The sequence below is a fragment of the mitochondrial genome of Lactuca sativa, assembly GCF_002870075.4.
Source record: "Lactuca sativa cultivar Salinas mitochondrion, complete genome".
In the NCBI taxonomy this organism is placed as follows: domain Eukaryota; kingdom Viridiplantae; phylum Streptophyta; class Magnoliopsida; order Asterales; family Asteraceae; genus Lactuca; species Lactuca sativa.
In genome coordinates this window covers 195001-217500 of record NC_042756.1, presented here as the reverse complement: position 1 = coordinate 217500, position 22500 = coordinate 195001, and the positions used below count along the sequence as shown (strand labels likewise).

The window sequence follows — 22500 nt, the reverse complement described above, 5'->3', positions numbered from 1 at the left end:
GGATTGATCGACGCCCGAGGAACGCTCGACCGAATCAATGAGTCACAAGGTGTAAGCCCCAACGACAAAAGAACCTAGGCGCGGAGCATTTTCGGGGGCTAGCCTCCTTCCTTCTTACTTGACTTCCAATTCGACTCTTTTTTTCTTGAATTTGAATCATTTCCTCTTTCTCGCCATTCTTCTGTTTAAGAACTGCGCCCCCTTGCCTCCGGTGGCTATTTGACTAAGGCTGGAAAGAGGTGCTTGCTTTATGAAACTGAAACCTTCTTTCTTTGATTCTTTGATCGGAATACGGATGAGATCAGAAAGGCCATCATTGGGGCAAACGATGCAATAGCTTCGGTTAGAGCAAAGCCCAAAATGGCATAACCAAATGATTGTTTAGCCAATGATGGATTCCGAGCCACGGAATGAATCGAGGAACTAAGGACGTTTCCAATACCGATAGCAGCTCCCGCTGAAGCAATTGTAGCAGCTCCGGCCCCTATTAGTTTTGCACCTTCTAACATATATAGTTGAGAATTCTCCTCACGCTTTTTCTTTTTCATTCACGATTTGATGTTCTATATTCCTCTCTAGTCTAGATTCCTCGTCGATTCTTCCCCTCGTTCTTAATATCTTGGACATCTCACTTTTCCATGCAACGCATTCTTTTCGATCTTGTACCCGCGCATAGGCTACACAAGCGGTACACTGAACACCAACCCAATCTCGATGAAAAAAGTAGAAGCAACTAAACTCAAGAAGGGTGACGAAGCTTCTTTGCATCCCATAGTGCTGTCGCACTAAGCGACTACCGTTCCAGAGTCGTACAACGAAGTGATTAGCATACCAGAGTGACGCAAGGCTCTAAGCTCGTACCTTATAAGTAAGCTCTTTATGCTCTCTCCGCTCGCTCCTTTTCGTAGCGTAGATCTTTCTTCTCTTAAGAGATTTTGAGAAGAGTGAGTGCGCTTTCGAAAGTTTCGACTTTTCGATCTTTCTTCCCTTAGCGCACAAGCACTAAGCAAGTAAACTACCTTTTTTCTTCTCTTTCGTCCCCTTTTTTTGTTTTTTTTTTTTTAATAATCCAGATATCTCCGAGAAACTACACTAAAGGGAACTGTTAAGTACAGACGATGCCTAGAAATGATAGTAACACCTGGGTCGAAATACCAAATCCCAGCTTAAGTCCAAAAGGCCTACACTTTAACTAGGAACAGAAAGGTCCGCGAAATAACCGCGTTGCTCGATCAGTGAAACCTGAGTGATGGTCTTCTGGGACGAGACATTCGTAATGGATCCATCATAGACGTTATTTTAGATGGTTCTAATTGTGGGCGATAGTCTTCAACTAGGGGGATCCGGAGTTTCCGAAATCTATACTAGTTTGCCCAGTAATGTTGTGGCTGCAATGCGTAGGCCGTCGTTCTCTGATCCATTCTTTAGGTGAGAGGAAACCTTCTCTTTCAAAATGAATGGAAGGTAAAAAAGAGGAACTGCCTGTAGATAAGTATATAGACATGCTATTTTGATGTGATGTAAGAATCGATTCTCACATAATATACTATATTAAGTGACTTACTCCCCAAAAGCATGCTATGCTCAAAGGGAGAAGCCGGTCCGCCCGATTTCAGTTGAAGTCAATTCACGGGGAAGAAAGAGCTGGCGATCTTCACTCGTCCATCACTCCCACTTGAAGTTAAGAGGTAGTAGGAGCATGAGATGAGGGCTCACACAGAGACGAATGTTGTCAAAGCTACTAAGGAATAAAAAACCCCAGGAATTTTGTTCTTATTCTTATGGGGAAGAGTGAACACTATGACTGGTGGGGCCCCCTCCTTATTTGAGTTCGCACCTGAGAATCGTATCATCAAAAAGACATTGACTGGACTTGAGAGCATTCTCATTGAGTAGGTATGATCGCCAATAACTTGACTTTGATTTCACTCTGACTTGCCCAAATCTATGAATTGCGTCATATAAGGATCAAGATAGATTACTTTTGTCATATTGATCATCAGTCAAAGGGGCGGGTTAGGCGAGAGTAGGCAACTAGCCCATCCTTGCTAGAACAATTGACTACCAGACTTGTATACAAGAATCAAAGAGACAGGGGCTCTATCGATGAGAGCTTAGGTGAAGGCTCGAATAGCTTAGTTGTTAGTTGAAAGACTCTGTATGGGATGTTCTTTCTATAGAGTGATAAACGGAGGGATCTTGCTTTCTAAAAGCCATAGTCAGGCAGAAGGCAGTGTGCAGTCAGCCAGTAGATGACGCCAGAGAGGGATTTGTCAAAGCACGGATAGGAGCTCTACCACGATATGATCTCTCTCATTGAGAAAGCGCTATCAAAGCCGCTGTCCCAATAGCTTCGTTCAGGAGCGAACAACCACTAAATTGCTTGTTAAATGGAGGAGCGGAAGGGGCAAAGTCAACGACTGAGGCCAGAAGGTATGTGAAAGTAGAAGCCAGGGACAGAGAGAGCGGAGGAGAGGACTGATTGAATGAATGTCATTTCACGCTGATAGGAATGGGGGTTATCCCTGTCTATTCTATTTCTCCTGTCTTATTGATCAATGGTGTGCCATGAGATGCTTCGCCCGGAGGATCATTCATGGTGAAGATCCCAACATGATCTACTCGGTCAAGTCTGATTAAAGCACTCCAACCAACCCAACAAAAGAAGCAACGGGTACTACTGGAATGAAATCGGCATCTAATTTCATTTCTTAGGTCTGGGTCGGGATCCAATTCTCTTATAGAAGAAATGGATTGATATGGATTTTTCCCAGCCGCATTGTCATCATCTCACTTCCTCTTCATGACAGAAAAGGAGAAGTTGCTTGACTCAGTGTACGAGGTTAATGAGGGGCTACTTAATGAAAAGATAAACCCGCCACTAGAGCGGAAGAAGGATTCTATACTCTATTTGACGATACCAGCAAGTCCGTCTTCTCGGCTGACGTGACGGCTGAATGGATTGATGATTCATCAACGGGCACAGGCCAATTCAAAGCGGCTTAGAAGCATCAAGGGAAAAACTGGGTGAAAGTCTCCCAGGTTAGTGTGCAGATAGAGGACTTCTTTCACAAGGGGGAGCGTACCAACCAAGACAAAAACAATCAGACAAGACGAACATCGTGAGATGAGCCTCAAGCCCCAAAGGAAGGGCACTCACAAAAGATCTTGCTGCGCGAGAATCAGGTCTGATACAAGCAGTTCCTCGCCTGGGACAATAACTGACGATAGATAGCGAGGGGGGGGTACGAGTTCCAACTAGGACTGTCATAGGAGCGTCAAGCCACTCAAGTTAGAGGAGCGGTTTTCCACTCTTAACCGTTGCACACGAAAGAGGATCGGAGGCCCCCTCAACCTCTTAATCAAGGCGCCCCATCTACATCTATGTCAGCAGCATCAACCGGGACTATACCCATTTACTATTCATACTAGGTCAAAGGAAAATCGAAAAGACCAACGACTTGTCTAAAAGAATCAAAGATCCACGAGCTGAGCTTGATCTTACAAACGCAATTTATTGATTAGTGATTTTTATCAGTCTACCAAAAAGAAAGCGAGTCCTCTGCTCGGTAAAGGAGCATTCAGGCATCGGGGGAAGAGCTCAAAGCCGAGGAGAGCCCTGTGTCCCGCTGATAGAATGGAAAGGGAAGGGCCAGCATCGATAGACGCTCGAAAACCATCGGCGGAGGGGGTCCCCCTTTTCACCAAGGAAGGGACGAGCCGCATTGACGATGAAGAAAAGGTAACACGAAAATAGAACAGCGGGTCTTTCTTTTCGGTCTTTACTGAAACAGATACACGAGCTTCATCTCATGCATGATCTTTTCAGAGCACGGGTCGGGAGGACATTGCAAAAACGCCAGTGGAGGTCTGGTCTCAAAGTCTAGTCTTTCTTCTCCTATCACTGCCTTTGGGGAACGAGCAGGTGAAGAGCTTAGTGTAACGGTCCGGAGCGCAGCCTCTTACTAAGAGAACAGATGCCACGCAAACACAGAAAAAGGGCAAGCGGGTAAAGGAGTAGACTAGCCGGCAAAAGGAAAGAAAGTCGGAATAAGCGGTTAGGCTTAGAGCTGTTAACGGATATGGAAAACTACCTTACAAAGCTGCTACCTACCTTGGAAGGTCAGCGGAAAGAGCTAGAACAACGGGAAAAGAGCTGGGAGTTCGGCTAAGGGAAGTGGGGAAGGGAATGAGGAAGGATAAGACGGAAGACGAGAAGCCGGCCAAGCAGTTGCTTTAAAAAGGCAAGCTGTAGGAGTAGGCAGTTCATAGAGGTAGTTAAAGACTCCATCTTCTGGTGGTTACTATTCGGTGAAGTAAGAGGATGCAGGAAAGGAAGAGATACAGGAAGCGGTTAGGCGGCTAAGAAAGTCATCAGGTAGGTAAGCAAGCCGCCCTGGTGCCAAGCTAAGTCCCAAGCTAAAGACAAGGATCACATCGATAAGAGAAAAAGCAAAGACGGCTTATGCCGAATATCTTGAACTCAAAGAAAACCAAGCCTAACGACTTTACTTTCATACCAGGAAATCGAAGATGTGCCAAATCATTCTCTATCGAATCGTAGTCTAGAGCCAAATGAAACTGATTCCATACGAGTCAGTCTGTCAGTTGCAGCTAACAGATCTTGGTCACTGCATCAGCTCGATGTCAAAAAGGCCTTTCTTCATGGAGACCTCCACGAAGAGGTTTATATGAGTCCTCCACCAGGTTTTCGAGCTCAGGGGTAGAAATAAATACGGACTTAAAATAGTGGAGACTGAACCCTCTACGGAGATGATAGAAGATATGAACCGCTCAATCGATACGATAGAAGAGGAGCTCCGAAGGTTCCTCTCTTCACTCTTCTCGGATGATAAGTCGAGCTAACCTATTCATAAGGTGAGCTAACCTATCCCATAAGCCCCTAGAGTTAACTTGTCTTTGACTTTTAGTTCATTACTTTATTCAGGTCGAAAAGAATGACGCGGATCATGGAGCAGGTTCTCAAGCAATCCCATAAGTGGTATGCAAGAAAGGTATCAGTATAGAAGGTTGGAAGTTTCCCAGCCCGGGGGGAGTGTCCGTGAGTGTTGGTGAACGGTATACGTAGAACAGGTGAGTAAAGAGTTGTCCTTTGAGCTCTTAGCTCTTTTGGTACCGTCGGTATTGCTTCTTTCTTTCAAGTTTTCCTAGGCCTACATCCCTTGGTCCACGGATTAGCAAAGCGGGCCGATGAGATGAATTGGTTCCGGGGTATGCCTGCCGAGGTAGGCAGGGCAATAAGGGCAAGGCTGCGGGAAGAGTTTCAGAACTAGGCGAGAGTCCTTCACTGCACTCACTGGAGAGAAGGGATCATCTCCAATCTAGTTGTAAGGTCTTATCCCCAGAAGAAGAAGTGCATTACAGAGGATAGCCCAAAGGTGGGATACTACTTAGAAATTGTAGAAAGGTATGGTGTAGTCCACCACAGGCTTGTATGGTAATGATGAAGCTGGCTGACAGCTAGAATGAACAAGAAAGTTCTGTTTTCAGAACAGTGAAGATATTGCATCTAGAAGTCAAGTATCCAAATCGTCTTGGTAGTATCAATAAAAGGGAAAGCGCTGCCGCTGGTCAACTAGCATGGTAAGTAGGTCCATGCAGCTGGCCCCGGATGTACCCTCACAATAGGGGAACCGGGTAACCAAGTCGCGATCCGAATGAATGGTAGTTCGCTGGGCCTGTCTTTTGCTCCCAGAGGTGCTGGTTCGAATCCAGTTCGTGACAACCACAAAGCCTTTGATCATAGAATATCTCGGGACCCCCGCTGGTAAATACGGGGCTCTGGCAGCTGCACTTTTTTTTTATATGATGCATCGAATGCTTCCTCTGCTTTCAGTAAAAATACCAAAAGCCTATTCTCGAGGCACTCTTTCTCTTATAGCGCTCTTTCCTTCCCTTCGAGCTAGCCGGAAAAAATCCATTTCTTTTGTCTGTAAGAGAAAAGGCGCTTATTCCATGAAAGAGGAGCGCAGCGGAGTCATGAACAAACAAGAATAGCCACTTCCTTATCTACGCTATTGACTTTCCTCCCCTCGTGGGAAGTAGCAAGAGCCTTTATCTAATCTACTATTGAACCATCTCACCTGAAAGTCAGTCGCTACCTTAAGGCATGCCTTGACTCCACTCGATGGGACTTGCTTTCCTAAAGAGAAGACGAAGAGGATGACACTGGGGATCGTTCTTACTTAAAGAAATTCCCATGAGCTGCCTTGAGCTGGTAACTCAAAAATCGATGATTCTTGGCCACTGACTTACTGCTTTCACTCAAATGCCACTGATGCGTAAGACATTGAGTTGGACTACTTTCCTTCTGGTAATGCCTTTCCCTGTGGTCACCTTGCCCTTCTACTTACTGGCTTGGCTATTTCGAAGGATTCGCTTCGGCGGGTGATTTAACTAAAAAAGAATTTTTGAAAGTGGCACTCCTTCCTTGCTTATTACCCCGTAGTGGGATATTTTTTGACAATCGGTCGTAGATTCCCTGGCTTGGCTAGGAACCTAGTCCCTTCTTGTGACAACAGAAGAGAAGGAATTGCCTTTTTTCTCTCTTTTTCGCCTTTGGCCTGGTCAAAGCAAAAAAGCCACTACCAACTATGATTTCCACGAAATGCTAGTCGAAGATCCACTATTTACTTATTTCTAATAAGATAGGACCATCGGAAAGAAAGTCAAGTCGAATCCCGTGCTTTCGGGTGATTCCGCATTCAAATGCTACCCACGTGAATGCTAGTCGAATCCGTATGCCCAAACCACATAAGATAAGCTAAGCAGCTAGATCGATTCCAAACGTGTGATTAGTAGCTGATGCAGAAAAAAGAAGAACAGCTTCTTCTTCTATGATGACATCTGCAGCAGATTCAATGGCCTCGGTTTACACATTCTTTACTTGAAAAAAAGAGTGAAGTTAGAAGGATTCTCGTCAGAAGGTCAGGTCAGAAGTGGATTCCCGGTACGATACTAGGCTATGATTCCCGGGGAGAGAGAGAACTCTTATAAGAAAATGGGCCTTGAGCCTGCTTCATCGCCTTGACTTGATTCGGGTAAGTCAAAGTAAGGACTTTGCTTTTTCAAATCCCAGACAGGAAGGAAGTCGAAAAAAGATCTGCTTCAGGATCAACTGAAGCAGAAGAAGAGACCTTTTCCCCTTGGGGAATGAAAAAGATCATCTTTCTAAAAATGAAATAAGACGTGTTCACTCTGTAAGAGCCCTTGGTCTTAGTCTTAAAGAGAAGGAAGCCGGCAATAGCACGATAGCAAAGAGCAAAGAAAGCTAAGCGCGCAGAGAGAGCAGCATATAGCGCGAAAGAGTCCAAATACAAGAAAGGCAGAGCGCGAAGCTTGTGGTCCGTTCCTTTCCCAACTATAGTGGAACTTGCCCGAAGGAAATCTTTTATCTTCTTGCCGGGAAAGAGTTTGATTACCAAGTTCGATTACCATAAGTGGAAGTTCAAACCTTATATCTCCGATATATAGGATATAATGTCAGAAAAAAATAAATTTTGGTAGATAGTATGGCTTGACAATGTCGAGCTAAGACTATCGCGAAGTAAACATAGGGTCTGTCTCAGCCTTGACTATGGAATCTGATTTCCTAGCGACTATGTTCCCCTTTTTTCCTGCAGTCTTTCCAGCTATGGATCCTACAATTCCCTATGAAGCTCCCTGACAACCCCTTCAATCCATCTTCATCTTGGCTGGCAGCCTAGATTGAGCCCTGGGACTGATCTTCCCGTTGGCTTTACTGCAGCAGTACTCACAGTGAAAGGTCAGCGGGGGGCATAGCGAAATTCCTCACCGAGATGACTGGACAACCTATCGACCAGATCGCACCAGCGGAGCGATTCAAAGCCTCTTTGGAGCGAATTCCTTTGAAGTAGTTAGTGCTCTAATTGAGTGAGCCGTGGATCATAAATGATGAGCGTAGCTTAATTTAGCTGATCTCACACCGAACTATAAATAAATAAGTGAGTGGCTCTTTATAGCCCAATGGCTACCACCGGAAGTGCGCTAAGTTAGTCACAGGGGAACCCCAAGTTCTTTCTCCGACTCTATAAAATAAACTTGGATGGCTTGCTTGCTTGTTTAGCTTGCCCCCTCTTTGAATGTGTACAATTCGAGCAAGCAAATGGCTAGCAGGGCCGAGGAACCACAATGAACGGGACGACAGAAGTTCCACAAGAATATGACCAGAGAGATATGTTCTTCTTCGTGCATGCAGGTCTGGTTCCTGAGAAAACAGATATCTATTAGCGAGTTTCGCCGTACAATATATAACCCGGGACTGGCTGAAATGAATGAATTCTCATGGTTTCCGCCGGCTAATAGGGCGAGCAGCGTAATGGGGGCGGACGACGTGAGTGAGAGCCCAGACCATAGCGGCTTTAGAGACTTCTCTCTCGGCGACGAAAACGTTCTCCGGGAGGCTTTCCTTTCTGCTTTACTGTGATTTACCCATAACCATCAGCGGCAAGGATTATGGAAGAGGCCAAACCAACCCAGGTACACCACAAGTAGATACGGTTGGAGTAGCAGATCCTATAGAAACAAAGACAAAGCCCGAGGCAGATCCAGACGCGTACCTAGGTGGCGCAGCATCCCTTCGAGTTGCTTGCCACCCCTTTTATCCTTTCTCCCTCCTCCGGTCGCCTCGTTACCTTTTTTGCTTTCTCACATTGACTTCTTTCCGCTTTTTCACTTCTTTTCCTTTGATTCAGCTGTATTAGTAGCTGATGATTCCTTTTTTCCAAGTGTGTCCGATTGGTATCACTCGCATAAGACTTTTCCTTTATTTGTAGCGGCCATGTGGCATAGTCCATCTTTTCCTTCTATTTTTCCCTCAAAATAGAATATATACTTGCCTTTGTACTGATTTGAATATATGTAGGAAGGCTTAGTGGAAGGGCGGCACCCTCTTCAGAGGTGCCCGAGGGGCACGGTCTCTGTCTTTGACTTGGCCTTCGGCCTTGAGAACACAATGATTTCGGACTTTCTCTTTTCCGAGCCTTACTAGGCGCGTATTGCTTTCTTGTCTTTTTTAGCTTGAGGTCTATATAGACGATCTGACTCTTTGTCAAGTGAGAGTAAGAATTCTCCTATTGTGATAGCGGTTAGTGGAACGTGCAAGATAGGGCCAGCTAGGCGAGCAGGGTCAAGAAAGAAAAAAAGTCGTAGGCAGAGATGACTAAGTGAAGAAGGCCCTACCCCTTATTCATTCAAAAAGGGAGTAGCGGAGAGAGACGTTCCCGAAAGGCACCTATCCGTGGGAGACAGAAGATGAATGGGGAGCCGACTAGAAGACAGATAAAGGAGCAGGCTGGAGCGGGGCTTTAGGAAGAAGGGGGCCGGAGATGGACTTGGATGATGGAAAAAGCGGTCTTCCTCGCTTGCTCCAATGCTTGGTGAATCAGTCAATGGAAAATTGCTAGCGATCTCAGAAGCACAAGGAAGCAGAAGAAAGAAGGCCCGCCAGAAAGAGGGGAGACCCCGGAACGATGTATGAAAGAGACTCTTGAAAGCTATCGAAGTGGACAATAGAGTGCTGCTTCTTATGAAAAAGCCCTCAATGCTGTGTGAAAGAGTGGCGGGGAATGACTGGGCTCAGGAGTAAAGTCAACATAGTGTGGAAAGTGGGGTCGACCTTCTAGTGCCTTGTAGGGAAAGAGAGGTTCTCTAGGCAGATAGAGAAGGAAGGGCCAATAGAGAAGAATGTTGAAATGAGAGTTGCATTTAGTAGCGCCGGCGCCTCATCCAAATGAGACTTGGAAAGCGAGATAGGGCCTAACTGGGAGGCAGGAAGAAGACTACACGAGTGGTTCGGGACGGAATCTCTTTGACTTTCTGGTGCCATAGCTTCGACTCCACCCCAGAAATAGTAATAGGAGGGAGCCGCTACTTCACCGGGAGATCGTGATGAGGCAAAAGGGGGCTTTATTAAAGTCCTCTGGGTCGTCCACTAAGTGAGTGAAAGAGGTCTCATTGGGAGAATTGGGAAGAGAGAAGGCCAGCCTCCCACTATGTGAAAGAAGAGCTTTTTCTCTCATATTCACTTCTATAGAATATATATAATAGGTAGTTCGCTTAGCCGCAGCTGAAGCCATAGATCTTGCCCGGGATGCTCCCAAGGTTCATCGGGACATTTTTTTCAACAACTGAACTAGCATCACCGTTCTTAAGCCTAGACTTGTTTTGGGGTTCCAAACCTCCTCCTATTGCCTTTACCCAGCGGCAAGACGCTTAGTTTTGTCGGAAAGGGAATGCTTATTCCCCTCTACTGTGCGGGTGCTAAGACTAGGCGAAGAATTAAATGAATCAGTTCGCTTGACCAACCCGAGCCTTCGAGCCTATAGTTCTTCTGATTTGGCTAACATCCTTCGATGACAAGCCGACCGAAGGAAGACGCACCGGGAGCCTACTTCTATCTCATCAGAAGCAGGCGCATAGGCTATAGAATATAGAATCCCACCTTCTACTCTATCAGCTACTCTAATTTTGAGTTGGTCATAGGTTGACAGTTTTCGGGGCTCACTTTTCGGGTCAGAACTATTGGAAGACGAAAGATAACTTATTTAGACGAATAGTGTGCCGATGCCATTACCCCCAAAAAGCCTACATTAGCAGTGCGGGTTAAATCAGACAGAAACCAAGTCCAAGAAGACCGAGGAGGCCTTGGGGTAATAGAACAAGGGAGGAAGAAAGGAAGGAGCTTCGGCTCCAGCTCCGCAAAGGTAGACTTTTTCCAGGTTAGCTAGAGAGAGCGATATTCATCTTTTATAGCTTGTTTACCGGAGGCCTCGTTTTCAGGTTTGATAGAATAAAGAAGTAGAATAGATCTCTCTTCTTAAAGTATACAACACTTCCCGCAAGGTTCACACCGCGGAAAAGGTGAAACGTCGTCTCTGTCAAATAAGCTATGATACTCTGGTAATACCTGTTGCTGATCCTCATCTTGTACTTGTGAACAGCAGCAGAGGCCGCATATGATAGGTTATTCCAGAATCAATGTGAATATCGCCGAATAGGAGACTTCGTTGCACAATCGTGAGTCCCTTGAATATAGAGAGAAGTTTGACTTGTAAAAAAAGACGTGAGTGTCCCTAAAACTATGCCCTTGTTCTAATAGTACAAGCTCGCTATAAATCCAGTTTTTTGTATATAGATAGAGAGCCCCTAGCCCGAGAGACTAGTTCTCTCCAGTGTCTTTGACAACTATATACGAAAGAGTACGATAACAGGCCTTTCAGTGCCATCGAAAGAGCCTAACGCCTATATCCTACCAACCTCAATCTGCACGTCCGAAAGGGACCCTCTAATTCTATCATTCAGAAGCCTCAGGACCGTATCCATGAGGGTACAAAGATTTTTTTGAGGCTAGCAACCGATAGCAACTGTAGCATTAGGATCGACATTGGAAGATTTTCGTCAAGGTCATACTTAAACCGTATGATCCTTATAACTCATGATAGTTTGACTAAGGAAGCATGCATTGGAGCTTACTTGTTCTCAAAACAGGTGGTCAGGCTAGTACGGAAGTCGGTATTTTGATTCACATCACTGTATCTAAAACAGTGTTCTTCATCCCGCTTACGGAGGTATTCCGAAGCCACCCGAATTGTTGCCTGTACCAGTCTCCCTCAATCGATCAGGGTATCCTCGTATCATCCCTCTCATCGCCGGATGATGATGCGGAAGGATGACCGGGCGGACGTTTTAGTTAAGCTCTATCTGTCTCTCGGGACTCGATCGAGTCATTCTTGTGTGTACTTGTCATTCGTAATGGTTTTAGTAACTCTTTCTTGCTTTCGTCACTTGTCATTCAGGTACTAGTATCTGTAAATCAACTCCACTCTTTCTTGTACCTGGCACTAGTAAAATTGTATCTCGGTTCATGGCATGTTAAAACGACTCTATCGGCTTATAGTCATTCCTGGCACTCGGCGCATGTCTTTGATCAACACCGGTTCCGTCACTCGTATCTGGTTGAACCAGTACTTCCTTTCTGCCGTTCCTAGGGACCACCCACTCCCGTTCCTTGGTTGTTGGTGTATTGGCTCTTTGGTTTGGTTCCCGGTCAAAGCCGTGAAAGCAAGATAGGGTGAACACATCTGTATCGTAATATGGGTATGAGTATAGTATATGTACAAACAGGTAAGTGAACTACTCCTTCGACTGGTCTGCCCGCCGTTTGGTTTGAGGGCCTACATCGACTAGGCCTCCCGCTGACTGAGGGAAGCGATCTGTCTTAAACAAGAAGATTTTCCGGGTGAACAATGAGATGGCATGTGAATGAGTGATATGGGGAGAAGGAATCAATTCTTGTACGTATGATATGGGGTCGGTACGATACACATATGGTGAACAGTCAAAGCGAGGGATGGGGTCTAGTTAAATACGATATGGGGAGATATGGGATACAGCTAATGTCGATAAGGAAGGGAGGGAAGGAGCTCTTGCCTTCAACTCAGAGCAGAACGTTCCTTCCGCAACGCAAGGCCTATTTGCTTTCGTAGCAGCCAAGGATGAGTTCGATCCATTAGGTTCTTCTATTTGTTCAGAAAAGAAACGAGAGACAAGAAAACATCTTTGATTACGATTAAAAGGAACAATCTAAAATAGACCAAGATCTATCTAATTTCGGGTCATTTCTTGGTGAACATGATCTGCCATAATCTCTTCGATCCCTTCATTTATGTGCCAGAATAAAGAGAGATTTGGTAGGAAAGTGGAAGATACTTTTTTTTATATGATAATCAAAGGGAGTGGGAAAGCTGCAGTAATTCTTTGGAAAAGCCCGCTTCTCTTTGTCTTCGAGCTTGAATTCTTCAATCCACTGATTCGTTCCTTCATATACCTCCCCACCAATAGATAGAGACAAATGGGAATAACCGAACCACGTCTACAAAATGCCAGTACCATGCAGCTGCTTCAAAGCCAACGTGATGCTCCTTGGTCAGATGACCAAGATATTGGCGAATACCACATATGATCGAGAAAAGAGTACCTATAATCACATGAAAACCATGAAAGCCAGTTGCTAAGAAAAAGGTAGAACCATAAATACTATCCGAAATTGTGGGGGGCGCTTGATAATATTCCATTCCTTGAAAGGCGGTGAATACTAGAGCCAGTGAAACGGTAGCTACTAAAGCGTAAACTGCTCGTTTTTCCTTCCCCGCGAGTATAGCATGATGAGCCCAAGTTACGGCAGCTCCGGATGAAAGGGGAATAAGAGTATTAAGAAAAGGGATTTCCCGAGGATCTAAAACCGCAATCCCTTTTGGGGGCCAAATACCTCCGATCTCTACCGTAGGTGCCAAAGAAGAATGAGAAGAAGCCCGAAAAAGAGCAAAAAGGAACATAACCTCCGAAACGATAAACAGAATAAACCCATATCGAGGTCCTAATTGTACGACTTTGGTATGATGTCCTTCCAACGTGGATTCACGTAGAACATCGCGCCACCATACGAACATGGTATATAGGATAAAGATTAGGCCCAAACTGAGAAGTGTTGCACCCCCTTGAAATGAGTGCATGTACATCACACCTCCTACGGTGGTTGCCAAAGCTCCGAGTGAACCCGAAATAGGCCATGGACTTGGATCTACCAAATGATAAGAGTGCCTCTGAGATTCAATCATAAACAACTTTGCCTCGGTTGCATGTAAACCCCCCCTTCACCCCCGCCCCCTAAAGTGGTAAAGAAGGCTCTTTGGGGTCTCTCTTTCTATCTGACAGGACAAACAAATAGGAAGGGATGGTTCTTTCATTGCAAGAAGTCTAACTAGAAAAGGATCTCCCTATTACTTTGAGAAGAGAATTGTTGGTTTGACCGACGAACTACGTGGGAAAATGGATCTTCTTTCTTTTCAGAAAGCATTTTTTGAAAGTAACAATTCCATTCAGTTCGGTTTCGGAAAACTTTCCGCCGGGGCCTAACATCAAAGGCGCAGGTTGATCTCTATGGTTGAGGCTGCAATTCATTTTTACACGTGGGAAGGGCTTACTCTACTAGAGGCTCGGCTTGGTCTCGCTCCCTTCCCGTACTATTCCTCCCCACTAAAAAAAGAGCGATTGAGAATCTCGAGAACCTTTCTGAACGTCTGTCTTCGCGGGGCGATTTGAAAAGGAGTATATCTTTCTTGTAGTGCCTTCCATTCCACTATTCTGATCGAGAAAGAATCTCTTCTGAACGACCAAGTCATAATGAGATTAAAAACCGATGCTTCCTTGGCCGTGTGGAACATGGATTAGCATTATGTCATTCCTACAAGTGATCCCCCATCCAGGATTGGAAGAAGTGCTATATGAGGACTTCGAGATCAAATAGAAGATGTTCCTTTCCATTCCTCGTGAGCCACTGATTTCTCCGAAACAAGAGATCAAAGTGATCTTCCTCCTTTTTCCCAATAAGTCGACGGCCTTACACCATTGGGAGACTTCGAATAAACTGGAGTACATATAGGATAGACCGGTGCTAAAACCTTTTCTCAAGATATCTTCCAAACTGTTGGGCTCCTTGCTCCGGATGTTGTTCGTACGGTGTGAAAGCAGTTGGTTACGTAGTTTTAGAATTCTGCTGATCCCAAGTAGTCCATCTCCATCATTGCATATGGCAATATAGAAAGTAAAGAGGAAAAGGCATGACCAGAAGAATTGTGTGAAATAAGTGAATTGATCTAGTTGAGGCATGATTGATTCAGTGATGTGACTTCTCCTGCTCCAGTAAATCAGTCTGGAGACTTGCTAATTCAATTCAATTGCCTTGGTTTTTCCAAGAAATACATGGGAAAAATAGGGAGAAAGAAATGGGATTGTGTCAACAGGCCCCTATTCCGACGAAAAACAGCCCCTTTTCTTTTTGTTTAGCCTGTTCCTATCAGATAAATTCTTAAGAGAAGAGGAAAAAAGTCCTCCGTCATAGGCGGCCGAGGGTACCTTCCTAGAGGTTCTTTTTTAATTTGAATCAGGTCTCCTCACTTATGTTTATGCTTATGATAATATATGCCGATCCCTAATCTCACAAATAGATTTCGACCCAATCTCCCATTTGTGAAGCAGATCATGAGTGTATTCCGCCTACATTTGTTAGGTTCTTTGATTCTGTAAGTTTGTCTTGTTTAGATTGCATTGCACGAGAGCGCCCTTTTTTACTTTATATAAAAAATATAGATTTACAATAAATAATAGGTAACCTTCATCAATAAACCTTGCATAAGAGATAGATCCTGCTGACTTGAACTGAGCACGAATTTCATTTGTATTTGAGCGTAAAAGCAGCATATTGCTTTGAAGGTTTCCAACCTACTGGTTCAGCCAAGAACCAGAAACCGAATGAAGGAAGCGAAGATCAGAGTCAAAATATGCCGTGGAGAAGAGCTTACTTATGAGCGGAAGACGAAGTCGCAGGGGCTGGATTGAATCCTTCTCAGGAAGAGCTGATGCTTGCTGGGTCTTTTTGTCTAGCAGCTATGGAAAAGCCTATAGTATAGGGCTGGAATCGCAAGAAAACCCAGTCTCCAACTGAAAATTCCCTCTCACTTCTATGTTGATCCTCATATTGCTTCATTCTAACTTGTGCCCTTGACTGTCCTTCGAAATCTGTATGACAGTCGACTGCTCCCTGAGATGACTCTCTGCCGAGGCAACATTGGAACCTTCAGGCTGGGGCATAGGTATAAGTGTTGGAGCATAGCGATAGAGGGCTTCAATTAAAATGGGGTCATTTTCATTGTGGTATGATAAGTAGTGTCGTACCACCACTCTGCTAAGGATAACCACTTATATACCACTTCTGTGGCGCGAGTGGCCTTCTGTGCTACTCATTAATCATTAATCTGGGGTGAAATAACAGAATGATGTTAGAGCCCCCTTCAATAAGAGGTCCAGCTATTTTGCATTCCTCGGAACAAATTATCAAGCTAGTGCTACTGCCTTCCTTCGTGCGCCTTCTTTGATTTCTGTGGCTTTACTGGTACGAGCCGCGATCCCAAGTCTTGTTCGCATGCTTCCGGAACTTGTTCGTCAACACCAGGTCAGCAGGTGGCTCTTTCATCAGACATGGCTATGCTCACCATATTGCAGTATAATGGGCGATATCTCCTACGCTGTCTTTGTGGATTCCCACCGAATTCCAAGTAGTCTTATCTTTCTGTGCGGCTTTCTTTATAGGGATCCTGCCGGCACGGTACTCCGTTTCCAGCAAGTTCGTGAAGGTCCAGCAATTTGAAAGGGGATGTTGTACGTACCGATGTTTTTGACAGTACTACTTAGGGTCCTCAGTACGACTTCGTTTGGCCTGTGTTCCAAATTCAATGCTCAGGCAGCTCAAAAGCCTTATTCTTCAACAGGAGCTGGTCTAGTACTTCGGGGCAGTAACTCAAAGTGGTACCAGGTCAGTCCCTAACTATCTGCTTCCACTAAATACGCGGTAACGCTAACTCATGTGCTGAACACAGGGTCAGTCACGGACCTCTTAGGTTTTTTCAGAAAGAACAAAAAAATTATCGTTAAGGTCCCATAGATAGAACCTGATACGAAGTACTGAACATAAGACCTATGTAAGGGAGTCAGTCCTACTCATAAAGGTGAAGGACCAAGCACTAGATCGTTGAAAACAAAAAGAAAGACTGACTTTTAGATAACTTATTTAGGAAGGAGCCATCGTAACTGCTCGCCATCGGAATAGGCTTTCAAGGCAGCTGCCAAGTCAGCCAGTAAGTAAGCAGGTAATAGTCAGCCAGCAAGCTGGGCCGTTCTTGCCAGTTCGAGTACGAGACTTCGGTGTAGTAGTACTATAACGGTTTTGACACATACTAAGGACTCCTTTTGTAAAGCAACTTCTTGTGCTTTTATTCCAGCCAACGAAGCTCCGTCTAATCTAATAGGGGCTCGGTTCGGTTCACCCATCATACCTACTAAGTCGAAGGCAGGCGAACTCGGACCAGTGCAACAAAGTTTAGACTCTCGCGATTGGACTCTATAACAGAAGAGGTTGTGCAAAAAGGAAAGGGAAAAGAAGCTTTGCAAAAGCTAAGGCCGAAGCTCTTTGGGCGATATTATAGCATAGCGCATTTCCTCATGATTAGGGTGATGTGGTTGTTCCATCGGTTTTCTTTATGGAGGGATCTCTTATTCAAGATATTCTTGAAAGGCGGATTGACAAGTGCGACGAGGAGATGGAGATTCCAGAAAAGTCTACGAATAAGTAAGTGAAGGCTTGGCTTACGTGCTCAGCTCAAGCAAGAAGAAGCTAGAAAGTCAAGCCTATTGAATGGTGGCAGAGGGAGTGGAGGTCTAAAAGTCAGAAGAGAACACTGTGCAAAGGGTACGCGACCACAACACACTGTTGTCCCTTTTTTTTCTTTCTTTTTCTTCGCACTAGGAGTAGCTGTAACTTAGCAATTCGATTGTACTCAGATCGAACATGGCAATGAATGTCAGTGTGCTCTCTGGGCCTTACTTCTTGATGACTGATCTACATTCTCAGCTGATGACATTGAATGATTTGAGGACGCTGGGCGGCCAAGCTTGCTTGCGCTTGGGCTGTTTCGCCGTGGCTTGGGGTATAACGGTTCGGAGAGATCGACGAGCACCTCACACTGCCATGCCAACCGCAGCTTTTGAATCAATTTTGGGGTGATCTTTGACCAGCCGATGCAGCGGGAATGGGATATTGAATGAAAGTCAATCGAAGAGACAAGTGACTTCCCCGCTAAGGAAATCTGCTAACACTCTAAACGATTCAAATACAGATCAAAGTCTATCACGCCCTCATAGGAATCGAGGAAAGATGGATTTTAGCAGCTGGGTAGTTCACCACTGTTCGAGCTTGATAGGTAATAGCAAATCCTAGATCACCCTTTTGAACTAAACTCAGGGTATTGATAGCAAGAAGATTCGCAGTCAAACTATCCAGTTCAGGAAGTTCTCTTGCGGGATAGGCTAATCCGAACAAAAAGCATCCTAATAAAGGAAAAAATGGTATTTAGGACATCAATCCAGAGGGGATGAAAAGGAGGCACACAACAGCTCATCCAACAGGATAGGTCTGAAAACCTGGCGCATAAAGCGTAGCTGATGAAACCGCATTCCCTTCTATTGGCTCCTACGGATGCTTTCCTTGAGTTCATCCCGCTTTGGAGAAACCTCCTTCATTCTACCTCTTGCCATTGTCTTTTCAGTACCTTGGTTAGCTTCCTATTCAGCCAGTATGCCTCTTTGCACACCTTCCCTTTCGGTCATCTCACTCTTTTCTCTCATCCCCGCAATAGGGATCAATCTTTTACACCGATGTATCGTACTCTCTCCTTCCGATGCTGCAAGCTGAGATAGTTGAATTAGATGTCAGTTCCTCTAGCAGACAAGAAGGCCATCAATGAAACTCTTCTTTCATAGCTTGGCTAATTGCTTTCCTTTCCATGCTCTGGTATGAACACTATAAGGGATTGAGCTAAGAAAGCTGACTAAATCGGGTTCGAATGAGAGTCTGGCATCCTTAGGGATCTGGCACTACCTTCCAGGTTTGGTTGGCACACAAGATATTCCTTGAACGATAGGAATCTGGGAGAAGTCAATTCCTTTTTTCAATGCTTTGGGGATCGATCACCACAAGAAGGAGCTACACATGAAGAATGGCAAGACATAGAAAGAAGGGGTTCTGCACGAATGCCCTGTTGAGGAAGAGAAGGGGTTTGAGAAGAAGGCCTTCTTGTTAGCTTTCAATTTGCCTACTTACTTCTCAGCTTTTCTGCCAAACGACTGCTACCTTTTCGATTGCTATCATCCAGTTGTGGCTTTTTTCCCCTCAGGAGTGTGCAATTGCTTGTTCGCAAAATTCCTTCCTTCATCACGTCATTGGCTACCGGAAAAACATTCTCTCACTTACCCAGACGAATTGATTTCATATCTTTTCATCTTCTGTGAGGACTGTCCTCCTAGCCTTTTCATATCCTGCTTTGAAGCAACTACACTTCCTCGTTAGCCAGTCTGGCTCTCGACCTGCTTCAGTCTCTGGCTGCTGGGACTATTGCAATACTTCGTTCTGCTACCTTCCGATGTTGCTTACTACCAATCCGATAGCTAACCTTGCTTTTTGTCTACCTTATCAGTAACTGCTATATTCGGAGACTTTACCTGAAGAAAACGGAGACATAGAACTACTCGGATTCCATGCTTTCTCAAAGAAATGCCCTTATCTCGATCTTTCTTAGAGGCTAGAGTCTAAGGAAATGGAAAGCCAGGGGAATGCTACCAACTCCCTTTACTCCCACGTTGGAAAGCATATGAACTTGACTGAACTGAATGACCAGCCCCGGGCCGGGGTAAAAGAAGAAGGGATAAGATAAGACAGTAGCACCCACCACTCTGTCAGTAGAAGGTTATCCAGTCGATCTTCGTAAGTAAGTAAGTAAGTAACACTTTCATCGATGATTCCTCTAATCCTCTCAAGGCTTAGAAGGGAGCTGAACCATTTATCTCTATGAAATTCTTTGGCAGAGGGACTCTAAAGTGGCCTCACTTCGCTCGCCTCCCTTCCGGTCGCCTCAGCTTCTGAATCCAATCTTGAACGTTCAGTTAGGCATTCAAAAATGCACTTCTCTTTCAAGTTCCAATCAGATTGTTATGCTCGTGGTGACTTCTCAGTTAGGAATTCTCATTGCCCCTTCTAAATGGTTACAGGACTAGGGCCCTACTAGCCTCATCGGCCGATGTCTGCCGTCTCGCGATTCTTGCGTTTATGGACCGAAGGAAAATAACTCCAATCCTTCCTCAGGGCAACATGCTATATTATATGATATATCTTGGGAGTTGAAGGTCGCAGTCCCTTTCCCTCAGGCGAGTTCCTCACTTAACTTAAAAGAGGAAGGAGTCTTTGCGAATTCAGTAGCTATGCTATGTAATACACACCTGACTTCTACCTTCGTGTGTCAATGGATCTTTCACATACTCCCTATTTATTATGTTTCCCTATTGGTCTCACTACCATACCAAACCCTCCCTCCGGTCGCCTCGTTCCCTTGCTTTTCCATTGCTTTGATCCTCTGTCTCTGACACCTTCCTTAATTAAGTGGAGAATTCCTTCGTACTTGAGTGTCCCAATGAGCCCGTAGGCAAGGTCATTACTATTTTAACGCATGACATGAGGTTGTCTACCTCACTAGTATTTGAACTGGAATGCCAGGCGGAGGAGTGTAACTGCCTTATCGCGCTATCCGACTTGTATGTGAAAAGCATTTCGTACTCGTAACTGATCCCTTCCTAGCGAAAGGTGTGCTCCAATGAAAAGTACACAACACTAGTAGTGCCCCTTTTGACGACCAAGTCACAATGGAAACAATGTATCTCTCTGGGGATGCGAAGAATATTTGAAAGCACTTTCGAACCATCACACGGATTCCAACCCAACTGCCCATGATATGGTAAGAACGGAATGGAAGGGAAAAAAAAGTCTTCTATGCGCAGACGTGAAAGCTCTATCAATAGAACTAGCTTCTTTTTATTTAGAGAGGAACGATTCCCTCGTCTGAGAATCGTCATTCACGCACTATTCCTCCCCACTAAAAAAAGCGATTGAGAATCTCGAGAACCTAAACAAAAATGCAGAAGTGAGCGTACCCCAAGGCTCTCCTCTCTCCCTCTTTTTTAGCCAACACCATCAACCCCATTTTTCACCGGTCAAAGCCAAAAATCTGATTAATAGAAGGAAAGGAGATCAGAAAAATAGGCGGACGACTTATAGTATAGGTCGGATGTTTCCGTGAGCAGTAAGCAGCAGATCCCCCCTTATTTTGGGAAAGCTGGTGGCCGCGTGTTAATTCTTTCAAGGCAAGGGGCGGCCTGATTCGACATTGTTGTTTACTCTGATCCGGTCGAGGTGGTTTTCACCAGCGCGTAGGTGGTCTAAGTTCCTATGACCGAGTCTTTCTGGCCCCTGTGAACATCTTTTCTTAATGTATTAAAGAGGGCCTCTCTAACCGGTGAAGGTGGGTGTCCACTAACGGCCATTCCTGGCTCGGCTCCGATAACGCAATTCCGGGAGGAGTCGGTAGTTGGGCGCTGGATCCCTTCGGACCTGGAGAACGTGTGACGCTGAGTCGGGGTTTGGTGAACCAACAGGTCGCTCCTCTAGTTGAAGTATCGGGCCCCTTTTTTGTTGCCTAGGTTACACCTTCGGAATACCCCAGAAGGGAATTTTTATCTACTCCCCCCAATCTGCACTTTACGCCACGCCGACTCCCCTTTCGTCATAAGGCGTGGAATTAGACCAAGGGGAATCTCCATAGGAACAAGTCCCTTAGATTTCGCACATAGGAGATCGAGACACAGCCCCAGGGCTATGGGGAAAGATGTAGATCGATCACCCTAGATAGACAACTACATAGAGGGTCTCTACAAGTCAGTCTATATATTCTTTGATTTCGTTCCCCCCGTAAGATCAATATCACAACCAATGAGGTCCGCAAGTTTCACATCTAAGTAATACTCGATCCGATAGTTTACGATATAGATAGATATATATTTAACAACAACATTCTAAGAAAAGATATTAATAGATATCGGTAGTTGTCCGGTCGTACCCAAACAATAAGATTCCTGAGGAAAATGCACCTAAGATCAAATATTTCGAGCCGGCTTCCGTGGAAAATTCAGACTTTCTTTTTGATGCTGCGATCACATAAAAACATAAACTTTGAGGCTCAATAGCTAAATACATGGCAATTGAATCATAAGCCGAGATCATAAAGAGCATACTGCGAGTAGGAAGTGGAATTAATACAATGGATTCAGAAGCATCAAACCTCTCTTGTTCGGAAGAATCGAAACACATCGAAATGGTACCAGCCGTACTTAATAATAGAAGGATTTGGCAGAAATATGTAAAATTGTCCCTCCTAAAAAGATTATTCCAGAATAAATGGGCAATAGTTAGGAGAGGTGCGCCAGCGGCGAGCAGAAGCAAGGTTATTAGATACCTCAGGAAAGCCCGGCCAGAACCACACGTGCAAGTTTCCCTGCATGTGGCTCGTCCGTGATAACTTCTTCGGATTTGCGTGAACTAGCGGACCGATCACTAAGTGGGGATGCTCCCTCCAGCATGAGCGAACCTTTTCGAAAGTGGTTAGGAATGGGCGCCCCTCTCCCAGCCCGGATCCAGCCAGGTTCTATTGATCATGTCCCCTTCCCAACAGTTGGAACTTGTCTTGGGGCGTCTTTGGCTTTACGAGAGAAAGCTCGCCGTAGAAAAAAGTCTTTCTCTTCCCGTCCCGGGTCATAGGTGCGTCCACAGAAGAGGAAATCGCAATGCATCTTGCTCAGCAGGCGTAGCTTGGAGTGAGAGTGTAGCGGGGGTAAGGTAAGGAGGCCGCCAGAGAGGAAGGCAAACCGGCCTATTAAGCGCAGCTAAGCTAATATGCGCCGGAGAAAGCCAGGTGCCGTAGGTAAGCTCTATTCGGCCCGGAGCATTGATTCCCCATAACGAAT

At 45.1% G+C, this 22500-nt stretch overlaps 4 protein-coding genes and 1 pseudogene across 4 annotated transcripts, besides 2 other annotated features.

Annotated features, from left to right (window-relative positions):
- Positions 1-248: 248 nt before the first annotated feature.
- On the bottom strand, positions 249-509 carry atp9 (ATPase subunit 9). Its single transcript has one exon. It carries the CDS (start codon positions 507-509, stop codon positions 249-251), a length of 261 nt encoding a protein of 86 aa, YP_009652430.1.
- Positions 510-5676: 5167 nt separating this feature from the next.
- Positions 5677-5740: a dispersed repeat (first copy of repeat X-14).
- Positions 5741-12645: 6905 nt separating this feature from the next.
- On the bottom strand, positions 12646-12933 carry sdh4 (annotated as a pseudogene).
- cox3 (cytochrome c oxidase subunit 3) lies at positions 12861-13658 on the bottom strand. Its single transcript has one exon. The coding sequence runs from the start codon at positions 13656-13658 to the stop codon at positions 12861-12863; it is 798 nt and encodes a 265-aa protein (YP_009652429.1).
- Positions 13659-14229: 571 nt separating this feature from the next.
- Positions 14230-14709, bottom strand: atp8 (ATPase subunit 8). The gene has a single exon. It carries the CDS (start codon positions 14707-14709, stop codon positions 14230-14232), a length of 480 nt encoding a protein of 159 aa, YP_009652428.1.
- A 2-nt stretch (positions 14710-14711) lies between these two features.
- Positions 14712-14926: a dispersed repeat (second copy of repeat X-02).
- Positions 14927-21595: 6669 nt separating this feature from the next.
- Positions 21596-21988: within the span that the record gives for nad2 (NADH dehydrogenase subunit 2), a trans-spliced gene. Coding sequence (YP_009652427.1) covers positions 21596-21988 — 393 coding nt within the window.
- Between the last annotated feature and the right edge of the window lie 512 nt (positions 21989-22500).